This window comes from Streptopelia decaocto (genome assembly GCF_964273445.1).
Source record: "Streptopelia decaocto genome assembly, chromosome: 1".
In the NCBI taxonomy this organism is placed as follows: Eukaryota; Metazoa; Chordata; class Aves; order Columbiformes; family Columbidae; genus Streptopelia; species Streptopelia decaocto.
This window is the reverse complement of record NC_138663.1, coordinates 85,317,448-85,336,509: the sequence shown is the minus strand read 5'-3', so window position 1 is coordinate 85,336,509 and position 19,062 is coordinate 85,317,448. Positions and strand designations below refer to the sequence as shown.

General features: G+C 49.3%; 2 protein-coding genes across 3 annotated transcripts; one reads left to right on the top strand and one right to left on the bottom strand.

The window, feature by feature from the left end:
• Nucleotides 1-882: 882 nt before the first annotated feature.
• Nucleotides 883-3,559, bottom strand: CDCA3 (cell division cycle associated 3). The gene is made up of 5 exons (XM_082045607.1): nt 3,199-3,559; nt 2,993-3,122; nt 2,666-2,902; nt 1,638-1,759; nt 883-1,286 (listed from the first exon to the last, which is right to left on the bottom strand). Exons 1-5 carry the CDS (start codon nt 3,448-3,450, stop codon nt 1,146-1,148), a joined length of 882 nt encoding a protein of 293 aa, XP_081901733.1. The 5' UTR covers nt 3,451-3,559; the 3' UTR covers nt 883-1,145.
• Nucleotides 3,560-3,629: 70 nt separating this feature from the next.
• On the top strand, nt 3,630-18,831 carry USP5 (ubiquitin specific peptidase 5). Of its 2 annotated transcripts, none has more exons than XM_082045590.1 (20): nt 3,630-3,886; nt 5,343-5,468; nt 5,768-5,834; nt 8,705-8,838; nt 9,144-9,289; nt 9,601-9,785; nt 10,382-10,476; nt 10,985-11,178; nt 11,341-11,412; nt 12,719-12,800; nt 13,015-13,140; nt 13,576-13,729; nt 14,126-14,300; nt 15,644-15,732; nt 15,941-16,063; nt 16,670-16,813; nt 16,971-17,116; nt 17,198-17,351; nt 17,994-18,078; nt 18,253-18,831. In XM_082045590.1, the coding sequence occupies exons 1-20, from the start codon at nt 3,779-3,781 to the stop codon at nt 18,344-18,346; spliced, it is 2,499 nt and encodes an 832-aa protein (XP_081901716.1). In that variant the 5' UTR covers nt 3,630-3,778; the 3' UTR covers nt 18,347-18,831. The 2 variants fall into 2 exon arrangements, with proteins under 2 accessions (XP_081901716.1, XP_081901715.1); XM_082045589.1 differs by having other exon boundaries at nt 15,941-16,132.
• The last annotated feature ends 231 nt before the right edge of the window (nt 18,832-19,062 follow it).

The following is a 19,062-nucleotide window of genomic DNA, read 5'->3' as shown; positions in this document are numbered from 1 at the left end:
TCCTGCTGTTCCTTCTCTTTTTGCCTCACTCCTGCATTGTGTGGTGACCCTGTCTAACCAGTAGCCATCGACTCCTGTTCTGAAGTCTGTTATAGATCATCATAGCCCAAACTAATAAAACAAGCTCACACGAACGCTGCAGGCTGTGTTCTTTCCAGCATTACAAGCTACTTCAAGCACGACATTTCTATGAACACTGCCTACTGACCCCTTTCAGAGAACATCTCATCCACAGGCCTTGCTGTACCTCAAAGTCCCCAAGGGAGGGTATTCCTCACCTGTGTTTTAATTGAGAAGAGGCTGTTAGCCCCAAGGCTTGCTGTCCTGGAGTTGGGAAGAGGGCTGAAAACGCATCCTTGCAAACCGTGGAGATTAGAGCTCAATTACAAGACACAACCATTATATCCAGCCCCTATTCCCCATTTCAGCCCCTAAATGACTTGGGAACATCCTGGGATCCCAAGACTGTGGTAGGGAATGTTTAAGACCAACAAGGTACAGTGACTTTTCTACAGAAGATCAAGATAGTAATGCACAATACTATCTCATCCTATTTTGGACCTCACCCTCATGCCAGACCCTTGCAATAGGCTACAGTCCTTCGTACACATTAGTTTTAGGCTGGCATAGGTGCAGCAGGACTTTAGAAGTGAGACTAGATAGAGCAGTCTCCTGCAGAGCTGCAGCTTCCCCACCCACTCTATAGTACATAGACCCTTCTCAGCACAGGCCTATGGTGGCATGTTACAGGCAGGGGGACAGAGACAAGTTTTAGGGCTTATGGAAGGCTGAACTCTGTTCCCGAATCCTTGTCCCCAAAGAAAACTTTGCAATTGGCAAGCAGGGGACTCCTACTGTCCCATCAGGACACAGCTACAGTCAGCAAAGGCTTAACACAGATTTATTTGCTACATATAAGAGCTATACATTAAGTCCATACAGTTGATATGTAATAAAATAACTGACGTCTGTACTGGACATAAGATATGCAAAGTTAGGAGAGAGAGTATATTCTTTCCCCTTTCCACAACAGGATAGGTGAGAATGACCACAAGTCTGGAGTTTCAGTCTATAGCAGGATTTCTCACCCCTAAAAGACTCTCAAAACAAAGAAAATTACAGCAAGAACCTGGAAAAGAAAATCTCTAGTTCTCCACAAAAGGACACTGTTGGTTCTCTTTGTTCAAGTCACTCCAAGCACAGTTCCCGGATTTGAGGCTCCTGTTCAGATCCACTGTCACTTCCTTCTTCTCTCCAAGGTTCTCTCCCAACACATGCCTCTTACCCTAAAGAAATAGAAAACCAAACATATGGTGTAAAACATAAGTTAATTGAGGGTTAGTTAGTTCTCAGTGGAACACATAGTTCATTTTCAGGCAATTCAGCTTTGCCTCTCTTGTGATGTCTAAAAGAAAGGATGCACTAAAAAGGGCAATATAACAGTAAGGCCAAAGATACAGACATTGAACAAGACTTGGAAGCATCTAGGGACAAGACTGAACCACAAAAAAAAACTATTTCACAGTTCCAAACTGGGGCACTACAAAATATAAAAATTTAAGTACTTGGGTTTTGGTTGGTTGGTTGTTTTTTCCCAGACCATCCTCCCTCCCACAATATGACTCACTAAGACTTACCTGGCGAGGGGCAAGAGCACTGGGGGAATTATCATCTTGCAGGATGCTGAGGGGAGAGCGGCCAGTTCCACTGGAGGTTGCCGTGATTTTGTTGTTGATCTTGCGTCTTATGGGCTTGCTCCCTAGTGACAGAAGGAAGCACATCAGTGTACCACAACACAGCTAGAGGCTCCTGGATTTTAAATACCTCCTGGCCTTTGTAATCTAGCTTGCTTTCTTGCACAGCAAAGACTGTTACCCAAGGACTTGTAAGGGACCTCTGGATGTCACCTAGTCTAATGCCCTTGCTCCAGCAAGGCCGGCTAGAACAGTTTCCTAAAACCACATACACAGGGCTCCAAGAACAGAGACTCTGTAACCTCTCTGGGCAACCTACTCCAGTACTCAGTCATTCTCACAGTCAATAAAGGGTTTCCTGATGTCCAGATACAAGTTTGTGCCCATTGCCTCTTGTCCTGTCACGGGGTACCGCCTGGCTCTTCCTTCCTTATAACCTCCCTTCAGGTATATATACTTATAAATGATGCTCCCTGAGCTTTCTATTCTCCATGCTGAGCAGTCCCAGCAATTTCAGCCTCTCCTTATAGGAGATATGCTCAGCACAGAGTTTTCTGAAACATGGTTTATATTAAAGACCCTCAGCATTAGCCTCGCCATCACTCCCCAGCTCTTCCCAAGGAAGAACTGCAAGACCCCACTGAACAGGCCTCCACAATTACAATCTTGTCTCAGATTAGGGAAGAGCTCACATTTACTTCTTACAGAGGTACATTTATACCTCTTGATTTTGACTACATATTGGAAACAGTTTTCTAGCTCCTGACAGAAATCAGTTTGATAAAAGACCAGTTCCCACAGGGGCTTCCCAGCTGCAGAGCCCCAAAGCCAAGCTATCTGAGGTGACAGGAGACAGCTGAACCAGGGTCTCTGGAGGAAATCAAGCCTGGAGAAGGCACATGCAGAGGGTGTTGACCTGCAGACCGCGCAGCTCTCCAGGCACACGGGGCCTCACCACACCGAGCACTCACCTGAGGAGAAGCCGGGCCCGGCAGCGCGGGCTGCCCAAGCCGGGACGGCGCTGGGGGAGGGCGGCCTCTCCGCCCCTTCTTCCGAGGCGGCGGCCGCCTCCGGGGAGCTCGGCCGGGCCGGCTCCTCCGCTGCCGGTTCCTCGGCAGGGCAGGCCGCTCCCGGCGGCGCCGGCTCTGGGGCCGCGGCCTCAGTCCCGAAGGCCTCGCTGAGCTGCTTCACCAGGCGGTCCACGCTGTCTGCCGAGGAGGGAGAGGCAGAGGACGGGATGAGCCGCCGGGACGCGCAGCCCGCCCCCCCACCCGCTGCCCTGGGGAGGCTGCACTCACCACTCGACACGGATCTCATGGGCGTGCGGTAGATACCGGGCGTGGGCGAGCGCGGGTCCCGCTCCTGGGTGATGCCCGCCGCCGGCTCGGCGGGGCCGGGCTGAGGGCTGCCCGCCGGGGAGCTCACCACCTGCGGAAAGGGCAGGCGTGGGGGTGGCGACCCGGGGCCGCCGAGACGGGCGGGGAACCCGCAGGAGGACGCCTACCTCGATGGGGGTGCGCAGGATGCCGGCGCTGGGGGAGCGGGGGTCGCTGACGTGCGCCAGGTGCTTGTTGCGGGGCGCAGCGGGGGTGGCCGGGGCGCTGCCAGAAGCCCCCATGGCAGCAGGCGCTGAGCCGCGCTCGCACCCCGCCCACCGCCGCGATTCAAATCTCCCGCGCGACGGGCGGCACCGCCCCATTGGCCACGGCACGAGGGGAGGCCCGCCCCGCCCCCGGGACCGCCCCCGGCCGCCCATCTCCCGCGGGGTCGCCCGGCGGCTCCGCAGCCTCCGCCCCGCACGTCCCGCCTCGCCAGCCCCCCGCCTGCTGTCAATCTTCGGGGAGACCGGCACCGCCTCCGCCGAGCTCTATGTCGCCATTGACCGAGGAGTCTGGCACGGCCTCCCGTGACGGCAGAAGCGTGACTGCGATTGGGCGAACCGGCCGGGCGGTTCCGCGAGCCCGTCCCTCAGCCTCGCTACCGGCGCGCCCGTGCGACGTGGGATTGGCCGGAGCTCGCATGCCCACACTGGGCTCTGATTGGTTAGGGTGGGGCTGTGGGCGGTGCTGCAGTGAGCCGCTGTCATGGCGGAGCTGAGTGAGGCGCTGCTCTCGGTGTTGCCGTCCATCCGGGTGCCCAAGGCCGGCGACCGGGTCCACAAGGACGAGTGCGCCTTTTCCTTTGACACACCGGTAAGCGCGCCCCGCGGCCGGCTCGCCCGCCTCGCAGGGCTGCCTCCCGTTCCGGCCCGCTCCCGGCCCACCCGCCTGTCGGGGCGCCGCCCGCGCGGGGCGCCATGGGACTTGTGGTTCCCCGGCGGCTGGAGCGGCCCGCGGCCGGGCGGAGCGCGGGGCTCTGGGGAACTACAGCGCCCGGCGTGCCCCGCGCCGCGCCCCTCCCTGCCGCGGCGCGCTGGGGGCTGTAGTTTTGGAGCCGGAGCGGGCGTGGGCAGGTCGCTCGCCCCATTCGGCTGTGGCCCAGTCCAGCCCCGAGCGCCTGGAGCGCGGGTGCCCCCTAACCTTCCTCTGCTGTGGGGGCTTTGCTGACACTTATAGCCCTCGGCGGGGCGGGGCGCGCCCCAGACCCGGCCCTTGGCGGGGGGGGCGGTCGGGCTGGGGGGTCCCGCCCTGCGGGTCTGAGCAGCCCCCGGGGCCTCACCGCGTGGCGTGCCCCGGTAGGCGGGGGGCGAGTCGGTGCTGTGTCATTAAGATGGCAGTGGTCCCTTCCCCAGGCGTCTCCACCCCGCCGGCATTCCTGCTCCTCCCTCCCTACCCCTGCCTGGCCTAGGCGGACCTAGGGAGGCCCAGGCGGCCGGAGGGCGAGGTGCTTCCTCTGCAGGCACCCATCTGGCAGGGGGCTGCGGCTGGAAGGTACGGGTCCTTCGAGGAAGCAGCACACGGCAGCCTGGCCCTCTTTCCCTCCCCAGGCCCCACAGTGATGGCTGCCTGTTCACTCTCTGCCCTGACTCTGTCCCAGCTGCTTAGTGTTGGGAAACAGGCTGAGGGCTTCTTAGTGGCATCCCTGTTTTCCAACTTCTGTATTTGGGTCCCTCACTTCAATTTAAAAAGGGTATCTCTTCTGAATGAGTGGTGTTTTCCAGGTCCTTGTGGGATGGTTGGGGTGCTTGCTCCAGGGTTCATTCTTTTTCTATTTCTGAGCTACTCACAAACTTTAGAATGCAGCAGCAAAAATAAACAGTGGTCTGTTAACCTTCCTCACACTGTAGTTTGGCAAAGTTCCCTATGGCACTGGGAATGGTGCTTTCAGATGGGATGGTCATATTGATAATGATTGTACTGTGCTCTGACCATGTGAACTGTACATGCTAAGGACATTTCACAAGGTAAGCTTCTGAGGAATCTCACTCAGGCTTTCCTGATTCAGTAGCGTCCTGCTGTAAATGAACAGGCAAACAGGTTTTCAAATACATCAGCTTGACAGAAGTACCTGTTATTCTGGGACAGCCAGGCTGGAGGTCAGCATCTTGTTTCTACCTAGCTACTAAGTGGCTGGTATGTAGGAATGAGCTGTAGCTGTGACTTAATGAATAATGAGTGGTGTTCCTACAGGTAAGTCTGGGCCTATCTTAGCAGTTGGAATGGCATTCTTTACCATTTTCCTCCAGTTTTTACCTCTCCTTCTGTTCAGGAGTCAGATGGCGGCTTATATATCTGCATGAACACGTTCCTGGGCTTTGGGAAGCAATATGTGGAAAAGCACTATCAGAAAACAGGCCAGCGGGTCTACCTTCACCTCAAAAGAACACGTAAACTGGTAAAAAAACAACAAACAAACATACAATTAAACTTCTTCTGAAACTGAGAGCTGGGATATGTCTCTGTATTCAATCAGATACAGAATTTTGTCTCCTGAGTATAACAAATGTGTTTCTTGGTGAATTGAGGTGCACCAGTTCTTTAGCTCTGCTTATGTTGAATTGTTGTATGGGTGGTTTATGCTGTTTCTGCCTAGCATCTTTCTGTATTCACAGTAGCTTAATTTTAATCCTTAAGGTTTGCCACAGCTTGCCTGTCCCCCTAACTCTATTTCTCTGTTTCTTCTTAACAAAATAGAAGGAAGAAGATACGAACTCCACTGCTGGGGACCCCCCAAGGAAGAAACCAACTCGCTTGGCTATTGGTAAGAAAGCACTTGTGTATTATATCGTCCTTGTCGTTTTGGACCAGTCTTTTGGAGCTGCCTGGCTTCATGGCACAATCTCTTTTGCCTTTCTTCTTCTGGGCTAGTTGAAGCTAGTATCCCCAACTGAATTCAAACTTCATCTTTTCTAGCGTGTCTTAGATGGGCAGTTACCACAAAACAGTTGTTGAGGTGGTAGTTTTGTTATGTGTTCAAAGCCGCATCATGTTTTCTGCAGGTAAATATGTTTCGCATCCTCTCTTAACTCTGTATATCTGACTCAGCTTGGTGTGGGCTGTTGCTTAATGCAGATGTGTCCAGTGTGGGCCCAATGTAAGTTTGAGCAAACATGTAGGTCTGAGAAAAGTAAGTTTGAAGTTGCTGATAGAAAAACTATTTTTTAAACTTATGAGAAGTTGAACTAGTGTTATTTACACAGATGAGGAAGAAATTACTGGTAAATGCTGTATTGACATTTTTGATTGGTAGTTCTTTGAAATGGAAAGCTGATACTGGAAGAAATACATGTGAACATTACAATATTAAAAACAAGCCCCTTTTTGGAAGAACAGCACTACTGTTCCATTACTCTCTTGCACCAACTACAAAGGCTGTCATGGCCAGAATGGAAGATTCTGCTTATTTGGAGCAGTCTCGGCTAGTAATTTCTGAACCATTATGGAGATCTGTAAAGGAACATTTTCTAGTAGTAACAGGTTCTTGGCTTGCTGGAAGCTGACCACTAGAGGGAAATCCAGAACCTGAACTGTGCACATCTTGCTTTTTGCTCACTTTTTTCCTAGCTGTGCTGTTGTGTAGCAGACGCCTGGTGACTCCACTCTGCCACAGCGCAAACCAAAATTAAGATTTTCAGCTGCTCCCTCTTTTTATGATGAGGTGGAGTCCCCAAGGTCACTTCCAGCAAAATTGAGCCTAGAATCTACATTTGTTCAGAAAGACAATGCTTTTATGTGTATGATTATGCTGCTTTTGGTGAGATGAGACCCAATCCGCATTATGAGTTATTTCTGCATCCTCAGTTCTACAAAGGTCTTGAGACAACTGTTGTCATTTGGTCAGCAAATAGGTGTCTGTGAGAAAAGCTTAGTGGTGTGAATGGGGCGGAAGGGAATAGAAGATAGTGGTTGAGGCAGTGATTTTAAATCCAGTAGAGATTTTTTTTTTTTTCTTCCTCTTTTTTAGATAAACTGTGGTGATTCAGCTAATCCTGACGTGGGAGATTTTTTTTTTAAGTACTAGAAAAATTTAGGAGCAAGATGTCATTGGCTGCAAAATGTAGCCCTTGATCTCTCTGTGCCTTAGCTTTGCCCTCCATGGGGAAAAAAAAAAAAAAAAATCTATAGTGTTTGCCTCCCATGCCTGCATGTTTGTTGGACAACTTCTGGAGTTAGTGGTACTTAGATACAGCCATGGAGAGGGAGGCAGTGTACCTCATGGCAAGCTGTTGGCTATATAAGGGGGAAGAAGGGCTAGGAGACAGTCTGCTGGCTGAAGACCCTCTTCCTCCTCAGAAGGTTCACGTAACCACCCAAGGGGACCTCACCAGCCTGTTTTAGTTTGTTTAGAGTTTGGGATTTGTGCAATACCCTGAGGGATTCTGTATTGCTTTAGTCTATGAAGTGGTGACAGGAGATATCTCTGGGATGTGCTGAAGAGGCACAGAAGAGGATTGTCTGGGTATATTGTTGCATGACGCTGGTGTCTGTTTTCAGGTATTTCTAAAATCTCTCAGGCTTGCAGCATCTGCATTCATTCATGACAGATGGTGCATAGTCTAAAAATCATAGGTATCTGAGGAGAGAGTTGCAGGAGATACTGTAGGAACAAGGAATTTTTGTCAATATTTTAACCAAATTCAGAAATGGTTATCAGAACTGTGTCGCACGTGGGATTCTTGAGGCAAAGGCAGTAAACAGCAAGAACTCATATTGCCTTCAGAGATCTGTTGCAGCCACGTATCTTCAGAGATCTGTTGCAGTTATAGCATGCCATTTTTAAAGAAGTAAAGGAAAATCAGTTTCAAAAGAAAAACACGGGGTCAGGGCTGCTAGTAAGCCACGTGTCTTCTGCATGTTTCCTTCTGCGGTGTAAGGTGTGAATGCTTGGAGAACAGGAAAGGCCAAGCTTTTTTTCCTGAGTACCTACACTGAGTTCTCTCCACTGCAAACTCTACTTCTTGATGACAGTTCATCTTGTCAAGACTATGACTCTTGACAACTGGCAAATAACCTGTTCTGTATGGAAGTCCTGTTTCTGTTTTAACCTCTGTAAAGCATGGCTAGATGGGTATGAGAAACTACTAGTGCTATACCTTTCCTAAGACTTTTCCTGTACTTCTGGATATTGTGGTGTCACAGGAACTCCTGGTTCTCCCCACTTATGTTCAGGACTCTGAACTGTCCTTCCTGGAAGGGGCAAGAAGCAGAGCCAGGCTCCTTAAAGATGCTGGTAGACTAAACCTTTGCACAGGGTTAGAGTATACTCTCTTCATGCCCATTGTGATTCATCGTCTTGGATACACTGTGAAGTATGAGCCATGTTCTGGCTACTGCCTCTCTATTGCGGGTCTTCTGTTTTTCTGGTTGTAGTCAGAGTCTGTAGGTTCCTTCTAAGCATCTATACAAAGAGCTGTGAAAAGCAAACCTGTTGTCACTAGGCTTATATTTACTTCTGTGAAGTCCACACCTCCATCAGAACCTTTGGGATCCAGGAACAGAAGAAAGATTGTGGGTCACTAATCTAGAACTTTGCCTTAGTTGTGGTGCCTTATTTCATGTAAGCTATGAGCAAACAGGCATCAGAAGCTATTTAGTTTCACCTGTTACTGCAATGTTTTTTTCTTCCTGTAGGTGTAGAAGGTGGATTTGATATCACGGAGGAAAAGTTTGAGTATGATGAAGATGTAAAAATAGTAATTTTCCCAGAGCATTTGGATATTCCTCGCGATGGGCTGGAGGGACTACCAGACATGGTCAGAGACAGGGTATGTTTGGGTTGGAGGGCTGTGTTTTCTGTTGGTAAGGAGGAAACACCATTACAGAGAAGGAACTTCTGTCCTGTAAAAGGGATCCTGCAGAGCTGCTGTGACGTCTCAGCTTGGAGTAAGCAGGGTTGTTCTACATTTCTATAGTGCTTTATATTACAGAGCCCTGGCTTGTGGCTGAGGCTCGTGAGTGCTGCCATAGCACAACTGATTTGCTGATCTGAACCTAAATGTGGAGGCTTGGGCCACTGGAAGCGTCTCTCCTTGTGCCCTCATTTTTTTTTTTCCTGCTGTTCTAATTCCAGATTGCCAGTGCAGTCGAGGCCATCCTGACAGCAGATTCAGCTTCACGGAAGCAGGAGGTGCAGGCATGGGATGGGGAGGTTCGACGTGTATCCAAACACGCTTTTTCCCTGCAACAACTTCAGAATGATGTCCGTATCCCGCCGTGGTGAGCATAGTACTGAAACTAGCTGTATCGCCCTGTATGCTGGGCCCACCCCCATCACCTTCTTCTCCTGTCCTGTCCTGGACTGCAGCAGCAGATGAGACTTCCTTTGTGAGTCTCTAGAGTGTGCCTTGTCATAGTAAATTCAAGGGAAGTGACAAACTAAAATACTTCAAGCTGCTTAGTGTTTTGAAGTAAGAGGAATTAGATTGTTTATACTGTGGTCAGTGGGTAGTAATGGAGAGAGCTTAGGAGGTATTAAACAACCCAAAGGTTTTCACCTTAATCTCTTTTTCTTTATTCCTTGTCAATAGTGGCTGGAAGTGCAGCAAGTGTGACATGAGGGAGAACTTGTGGCTGAACATGACTGATGGAGCCATCCTCTGTGGTCGGCGTTATTTTGATGGCAGTGGTGGCAACAATCACGCAGTCGAGCACTACCGGGAAACTGGCTACCCACTGGCTGTAAAACTGGGAACAATTACTCCTGATGGGGCTGGTGAGAAGGGGGATCCTCTGAGGGTTAAGGGTGCCATGCACCACCTCAGGCTGACTGGAACCTCTGACAAGGAAAGTCAGAGAGAATTTCCAGGTATCAGGCTGCTGTTGCCCATCTTTTGACCTGGAACATGCAGTGTCATCCTATCATGAACTTTCCCACTCTGACCTACTTGTTGTGGCAGGGAAGGAACCAGCTGATAAAACCTTGCCTTCCTCTTCCCCTCCCTTGTAATTTGAGGATTTTAGAATACTTATCCAGGTCGCCATCTTATTTTCTGTGGGGGAATGTTTATCAAAGAATTTTGTGTCCAAAGCCTGAGCAGAGAGTATATGGCACAGTACCCCACTTACCTCACTCCAGGCATACACATACCTCTGTACCTTGATCAGTGACAAAGTTGTTTGTCTTGTCACATGTTTCAGAGGAACTTCAATATTCTGTCTGTTGTGCTACTCCCCTGAGAAATGAGAGAAACCTCAACTACTCTGTTTGTCAAAACTCCCAGTTCTGACCACTGTGTTCTATTCATCCAGCAGTGAATTTTAGATCACAGGTCATTATAGGTCTTCTCCTTTTCCTCTGTTCCTGCATAGACGTCTACTCCTACGATGAGGATGACATGGTGTTGGATCCCAACCTGGCAGAACACCTTGCGCACTTTGGGATTGACATGCTCAAGATGCAGAAGGTGAGGGGGGTGGCGTCCAGAGGGGGAGAGAAGCAAGTCTGAGGTTTCTTAGCTGGATCCCAGCTTTTTGTGATTATGCAGAACCATTCCTGGTCAACAAACCCTGTTTTTTGTCCAGCAGAGAGTTGTCTCATCTGCCTCTCTTCTTTAGTTGCCCTTTTTACCTTTCTTTCCTGTCCCTTGGGTTTATTTCCTTGGAGTTCTGTGTCAATACCATCCACAGGGAGGTTCCCAGGCTCTGAGCTTTGCTCCTTAGCTTCAGTGTTTGTGTGTGAATTCCATCGCCCTTTACAAGGGATGGTTCAGATGTCTCCCATGTTTCTTATCATTCCTCTTTGTAACCCAGGTATTCAGATATTTGAAAACAATTTTTGTATCCTCCACATCTTCTAGTTTAATAAACCAGAATGGATTTGAGTCTATGTTTCTCTACAGGATTGCCCTTTTGATACCTCTGGTGTTCGCTGAGTCTTCTTTGAGAATTTTTTCCTGTTCTTTTCCTCCTTAGACAGACAAGACAATGACAGAACTGGAAATAGACATGAACCAGCGCATTGGGGAGTGGGAGCTCATCCAGGAGTCTGGCGTGCAGCTTAAGCCCCTCTATGGGCCTGGCTACACTGGGATCCGTAACCTGGGCAACAGTTGCTACCTCAATTCTGTGATGCAGGTGCTGTTCAGTATCCCAGACTTCCAGAGAAAGTAAGTGAGCTTAGTCGCTCCTTTTCATTGGCTTGGGATCCCCTGGGATCAGTATAAAGATCGTGTAGAGTTGGGAGCATCTGTTGCAGTGATCAGGCTTAGAACTGTGTCTTTGCTAGATGAACTCACATGTCCTTTAGATGGCTCCGTTTTGCTTTGCAGGTATGTGGACAAGCTGGAGAAGATATTCCAAAGTGCACCTTCGGACCCCACACAGGACTTCAGCACACAAGTGTACGTAGAGTTTTGGTGAGAGAAGGAAGGCTGAGGCTGCCTGGGTGCGTCCCCTCTGCGCTGCTACAGTGTGCTTTGCTGCAGGTTTCTCCCTCAAGCCTCACTTCTCTGTTTCCATGCCCGTCGCCAGAGACACTGATCCTCAGTGATCAATAAGGATCTAAGCCAAGAAAGTTCAGCTGAATGCCCCAGATGGAGAGAACAGAGCACATCTCAGGCTTCATGAGAGGCTTTTGAATGTATTATGTGGGGAATGCAGTACCATCTGTTACCACGAGGGGATTTTTGGTAGGCATATTCTGTCTGTGCAACAGCAAAAAGGTGCTTGCTCTCTGCAATGGAGGGAGATGACTAAGAGCGAAGAAATACACAGACTTGGGCAACTCTATTCTCAGTGGATAATTTATATATCCTTAAAGAGGCTTCCTGAAAGAGGTATTTGCGAGCAATAGCAGGAGAATATACAGAAGAAGGAACACAAGATTCAGGAGGGTCTTGCATTTTAAATACGAGTTCTCTGCTGCATCTGTTTTAAAACAGCAAAGCAGGATATGGAGGTTTGCAGTGCAGGAATGGAAGGAGGCATTTGTGGAAAGGAGTTCAGTGATAAGGGAGTGTTCTAAATATGGACAACCTGGGGTGAGATGTTCACTGAGGAGAGGATTAAGACAGCTGGAAAGACTTTTGCCTGGGCAAAGGGAGGAACTGGTAGGGTTTGGTTCCAGACAAATGGCAACAGTGATGGAGAGGGACTGGAATGAAGTGGAATAGTAGGAGAGTCTGAGCATAGCAGGAAATTGCTGAAAGTGACTGTTATCCTTTAAGTGCCTCACATTCTTGATCTTTCCCCTGGGAAAACGTGGTCAGTCTGCTCACAGCAATGCTATTTCTACTTCAGACAGATTCACTCTACCCTGTTGTCTCCTGCACAGTCAGTCAGATGTACCGCTATTTTGCCCATATCAGGCTGTCGCTCCGTTTGGGTGTTAGGCAGCTGCAGTGTGGTTCAGCACCAGCTACCCTTCTGTGGGGAAAAGGAAGCTTTTCCTTCGTTTGCTCCCCAGTGTGCAAGCAATGGTTGAGATTGGTGCCCAGAAGTTCTAGTAACTCTCAAGTTGACGTGTCTCATGGGCCCAGAGAGCAAATCAAGATAGGGTGATCTTGGCTGGTACAGCAGAGAAGACTGATCTCTCTGGGATTGACAGTCCATGGTAGCATTAAAGCTGGATGAGTTGATGTACTTCCTGGAGTATGTGGGATTGCAGAGACCATTTTGATGCTAACAGTGACTTCTTCATCATTCCAGAGCCAAACTGGGCCATGGACTGCTTTCTGGGGAGTATTCAAAGCCAGCTTCTGCAGATGGGGAACAACAGCCGGATCAGAAGGTGAGTCTTGGATACAGCATCCTCATGATGTATGTGTTTCGTGAGGCATTTTGATTGGGGGATGGAGGGAGAACCCTTTCTGAAGACATCTCCTGGGACTCGTTCCGGGGTCCTGTCACCTGAAGGAAAGCGTGGCTAAGAGTAGAGTGCCACATGCCAGGACACACGCTTGGCAAATTATGACCACCTTCCTCTTCTATCTTGTTATTTGCAGGGTATGCAGAATGGCATTGCTCCACGCATGTTTAAGTCCCTCATTGGAAAGGGGCACCCAGAATTTTCCACTAACCGACAGCAGGACGCCCAGGAGTTCTTTCTGCATTTCATCAACATGGTGGAGGTAATCATTGAGTCTATCTGTCAAATTGTGAAAAAGTCCAGCTTTGTTTTCTCCCCACAGCAGGGAGTGAGTAGTGGAGATGAGAAGCTGACCATTGAAACAGAGGGAGAGAGAGAACACAGGGAAATGGGCCAGGTAGCACCTGTGGGAGCAGAGAAGGAGAGGTGCTTGGCCATGTTTTCAGGGCCGATTCCTTGGAGGAATTTCCTTTGGGAATGGCACAACTGGACACGTAAATTATCTCTAGGAGCAGGAATGTCCTGGGTTCCTGGAGTACAGAAGTTAGCTCTAGTTCCTCTTTGCTGTCTTTTCCAGGGGACTGCATACAGAGGTGAATACTCTTTAGCCATGTCCTGTGTGAAACCACCACTACTGTAGATATTTATTTCTGACATTCTGATGTTACATCTGTCCTTCTAATCTTTCCTTCTTCAGAGGAACTGCCGCAGCTCAGAGAACCCTAATGAGGTCTTCCGTTTTTTGGTGGAGGAGAAGCTGAAGTGCCTGGCCACAGAAAAGGTGAAATATACCCAGCGTGTGGACTATATTATGCAGCTGCCTGTGCCCATGGATGCTGCACTGAACAAAGGTCAGTAGTGTGCCAAGGCCAGAGCAGTAGCAGACATTATGTTTAGATGCTGTACTTTTATTACAGAACTCCTTTAGTGAGAAATGGACTTCCTAAAGGACTGACTTTGTCACTTCTGAAGCCAGTTTGATCCTTCACCCTCTTTTGGGGGATCGGGCTGATTTCTGTAGAGGTGGTGTGACATGGTGATGTCCCTCTGACACCACAAGCTGGGCTGTGATTCAAACAGCAAGACAGGACTGCAGTAGCTGAGCAGTGCTCTGGAAGACATTGTCTGCTTTGTGCTCTATTCCTGATGATGTGTTGATAGGCCTGTTCTGCCTCTGGGTGTAGCTGGCACCAGTTGCTTTGTAGGTACCTAGATGTGGTCTGTGACTCCTCTGCTTTATTTTCTAGATGAACTACTGGAGTATGAGGAGAAGAAGCGGCAGGCAGAGGAGGAGAAGCAGCCACTGCCAGAGCTGGTGCGAGCCAAGGTGCCTTTCAGCTCCTGCCTAGAGGCCTATGGAGCTCCAGAGCAGGTGGATGATTTCTGGAGCACAGCCTTGCAGGCCAAGTCTGTGGCTCTCAAGTGAGTGTGTGTGACTTACCAGCTGGGCTATGACAAACTGGCAATAGCTTTGGTGACTTCTTGTAGTTGTTTGGGGAAGAAGTATTCCCAAAGCTTTTTAGTTCTCCACATCCTGGAGCCATATAACATTGAAGCAGAGCGGGGACCAGTCTGTCAGTGCAGGAGTGTTTGCCCCCAATGGGCAGAACAGCAGTACTAGTGAAGTCCTTACCATCAGATTTCCTTTGCTGAGGGGCTATGAAAATACAGTGATATTCCAGAAAACTAGCAGCTTCTATTCTAAATTCAAAATGTAGCTTTAAAAACAGTACTGAGAGTATGGCAACACTGGTCTTGCATGGCCTCTAGAATTTCTTAAATCAAGTTCTTAGCTACTGAAGTTTGAGCAAAACACTGAGTCCAACAGTCTCATGAGTTATTTTAAAGAATGCTAAAAATGCTAGTAGCAAGGTTTAAAAAACAGCTTTAATTTGTCTTGCTGCCTGCAGCACATGTGACCGTGCAAAGGTGTAGTGAGAAGATTACAAACTTAAGTGGCTTTCTGCTGCGATGCTACTGACTGTTCTTCTGCAATGAAAGGGTAGTCCTCAGAGAACCGGAAATGTTTTTCTAACAAATATTCTATTATTAATCCATAGCTGCTATAAACAGTCAGTAACATGATCACAATGAAAAGTAACATTTCATTTTGCTTTTAGGTAGTGAGTTGTGTTCAAGCAGTTTGGGAGAATGAGCATTAAATATATACTGTTACTTAAATTCGTTTTAAGGCATGTTGCAATTAGCCCCCAATAATAAGTATCTGTCTGTCTTATTACTGCTTCTCCCTTCACAAACATTCCCCTCTGTTTCATAGATTCCAGACACCCTCTCTCTCAAATTGTATAACTAAGTAATGTTTGACCAAATTCAGTTAGCTTAAAATTCCCTGCTTCTGCTTTGTATCCAAAGAAGTGCCCTTGTGCTTGAAAGCTTGTCAGTTCTTGCAGCTGCATCTCTCAGTCTAATAGAAAATGTTATTTCTTCTACACTCCTTAAGTTAGACTTTGAATTAAATACTAAAATCTGAGGAGGCTTGTAAAATACAGGATTGGAAGGTAGAGAGCATGCACTATTTTTCCTCATCCCCCAAGATTTTGTAAATACTGCATCCCATCTCATTTGGTGAGAGCATCTGCTTTACAAGTGGTTCTGTGGAGAGTTTTAAGCTCAGCATAGGAGAGCTGCACAGATACGTGTATTCCCCCATAGGAGATGCCTCCACTGTACTCGCTGATTTCTTGAATCAATTCGGTGCCTTCAGTCATTGCTGACAAAGTATTTAAAAGTATTTTCTCTTTCAGAACAACACGGTTCGCCTCTTTCCCAGATTATCTAGTGATCCAGATCAAGAAATTCACTTTCGGTCTGGACTGGGTGCCCAAAAAGCTTGGTAAGAAGGTTGAGAAGTAGAGACCGTATAAGTATTGGGTGTCACATGTGGGTATAGCAGTCATTACTACAAAGAGGAAAGTAACTACCCCAAAAGGTGCTGCAGAGTGTAGCTTATTACATCCCCAGGGACTTACTCTTCTAGATCTCCCAACCAAGTCTTTTGTTTCTGCCCCTGTGGGGAGGCTGAGCAAAACTGTTTCTTGCAGATGTCTCCATTGAAATGCCAGAGGAGCTGGATATCTCTGCACTGCAGGGAACAGGGCTGCAAGATGGGGAAGAAGAAATGCCAGACATCGCACCCCCACTGGTGACACCAGACGAGCCCAAAGGTAGCCTGGGGTTCTATGGCAACGAGGACGACGACTCCTTCTGCTCCCCTCACTTCTCCTCTCCAACATGTTAGTGATTCTCCTGCTCTCTTCCTGATGCCTGACTCATTTCCTTGCTCTCCTTGTCTTGTCTCCCATGCTAGCGGTTTCCCACTTGCTCAGACTTTCCCAGTCCCTCTGTCCACAAATGTCGCTGCCTCCCTTGCATGCCTGTTATGCAAGGGAGTTATGCAAGGGAGTTTGTTGATTCCTGTTCCGTGGAAGATGGGGAGATGGCATGTCTCCTGCGTTTAGAGGGGGCAGAGCTGGGGTTTATACAAGATTTAACTGGTAGAAGTATTTTATTTTCACAGTTGCAGATGGGAGGTAGGGTTTGGAGGCTTGGAAAGAGCCAGTGCTTCTGAGTTAATGAGTTGAATCCTTTTTTTCTTTGGGGTGTCTGTGTGTGAGACTGTGCTTCTGAGGAAGAATGAGAAGAGCAGAGAGACAGAATTTGTGTGAAATGAAGCCGGGAAATGATGGCTTGGGGGGCTGTGTGACACTGCACAAAACGGAGCAGGCAGGGCTGGGTGGGAGTGGGTGGCTCTAATCTCTTTCTTCCCACAGCACCCATGTTGGATGAGTCAGTGATTATCCAGCTAGTGGAGATGGGCTTTCCCATGGATGCTTGCCGCAAAGCCGTGTATTACACAGGGAACAGTGGGGTTGAGGCTGCCATGAACTGGGTCATGTCACATATGGATGATCCAGGTATGAGGCCACATGGCCACGGTGAAGCTTGTTGCTTCTGGGACATTGTACTTCCTGTCCCACTACCACAGTAGAAAACTGAAGTAGTTTGGCCTGAGACTGTGTCCCTCTTGGAGAGATCTAACTGCTCTGAGCTGTGTTCTGTTTCCTTCTGCAGACTTTGCTAACCCATTAGTTCTCCCTGGATCCAGTGGGCCAGGGTCTACTATTGCCTGCCCAGACCCTCCTTCAGAAGACAGTGTGGCCACCATTGTCTCCATGGGCTTCTCCCGGGACCAAGCTATGAAAGCGCTTAGAGCCACGGTGAGAGGCATAGGTGACATCAGAGTGAAAGGATATTCTCAGGAACAGGCATTCCAAAGTTCACAGTCTTCTTCCTTCCAGAACAACAGTCTGGAGCGTGCTGTGGATTGGATCTTTAGTCACATTGATGACCTTGATGCAGAAGCTGCTATGGATATTTCAGAGGGGCGGTCGGCAGCTGAGTCCATCTCTGAATCTGTTCCCGTGGGTCCTAAAGTGCGTGATGGGCCTGGAAGTGAGTTCCAAGCAGCAGGAATGTGGATTTTGGGGTGCAAACTCAACATGGCTTTATCCTCCCTAATCCATGCAGTACCAGAGGTTTCAGAAGCAGCAACTGCTGATCTGGTTGTTAAGCTGGAAGCAGGGAGGAAAAGGAGGGGGATGGCAATGTGGGGCCTGAGACCCTTCAGGCTGGGAACTACCTGGAAACCAGTAAGAGAGAGGCAGAGGAAGTGCTGTCAAGTGAAGGACAGGAAGGCGCTGTGCCTCTTTCTCTCAGTTGTTCTAGGAGGGTTTTCTGTTCTTCAGACTCCCATTGAAAAAACAGGTTCCAGTCTGTGTGTAGAATCAGTGCAAATGTTCCTGGGTGCAATAGCGAGGGGGAATCCCTACCCTTAACCACCTGGCACCCATGGGCCAAGTGAGCAGTTGGAAGAGAGAAGGCTAAATGGCAGTTACCATCTCCTCTTTCCCTGCACATTTGGCCTTGAGACCAAATCCTCACAGTCATGCTTGACAGGAACCTGATTCTAAATTATTACCCAGCAGAGCTTCCTTTCGGGGATCCTTTTCTAGAGAGGGCCTTGCACAGGGTATTTGTTTCATGATAAGATGCCTTTCCTCTCTGACCACTCCTCTCTTCTCTCCTATTCTCAAGAATATCAGCTGTTTGCCTTCATCAGCCACATGGGCACTTCGACTATGTGTGGACACTATGTTTGTCACATCAAGAAAGATGGCAGGTAAGAGGGATTTTCACAGAATAAGGGGACTCTGAGGTACAGCTTTAAATCACTGTCCTCCCTTGTTTCTTGAGAAGTCCTAGGGGGGAGTCAGGGATGAGAGCAGGGGAGGGGAATCAAGTTGTGCGTTGGCTGCAGGTTCATGTCCCTGAGCTCCCCTTCTGCCTGTTGCAGGTGGGTGATCTACAATGACCAGAAAGTCTGTGCTTCTGAGAAGCCCCCCAAGGACCTGGGCTACATCTACTTCTACCAGCGGATTCCCAGCTAGAACATCTTCTTGCTGTGTGTGGTGGGGGGGAGTGGTCTGAAGGCGTGTGGGGGCAGTGAGGATGGGAGGAGGGTCCTTCTCTCCCCTACTCGTCTCTTCATGTCCTGTCTATGGAGACACACGAGGAGACAAGAGTTCCCTGAGTAATAAACTGGGGGCTGGAGCCCCCATGGACATGAGCGAAGGGGGTCTGGGAGGGGGTGGGGGTGGGAATATCTTTCCATAGGAAATGTCCTCACTGTCCCCATCCTTGTGACACACAGCCCTAGTGCTTTGCTGCTTGGTGGGATGATGCCACCTCCTTGCTGTCTGGGAGGAGGTGGCTTGTGTGTATGTGTGGCTTGTATATGGGGGGGTTCCTCCTGCCTACCCTGCTGGGGAGGGTGCTGGGCAGGCAGCGAGGTGGGCCACGAGCAGTGCCCCCCTCCCCCTTGTGTGCCCTTTACATGCCAAAATACACGAGGGACAAAATAAAAGTCGAAATATCCCCCTGTTTTCTGTCTGCTCCCTGTATTACCGGGGCCCCTCCCGGCGCTGAAACACGAGTGGGTGCGGGGTGTCGGCACTGATGGTGCGGCAGAGGCCCCTTCCCCACCCCGGGCTCCCTGTGCTCTCGGCGGCGCACACCCAGGAGCCCGCGGGTGCCGGCCCGGTGGCGCGGAGCTGGGCGGCGGGCGCGGGGCGTGGCCAGCAGAGGGGGCGTGGTGATGGGAAAG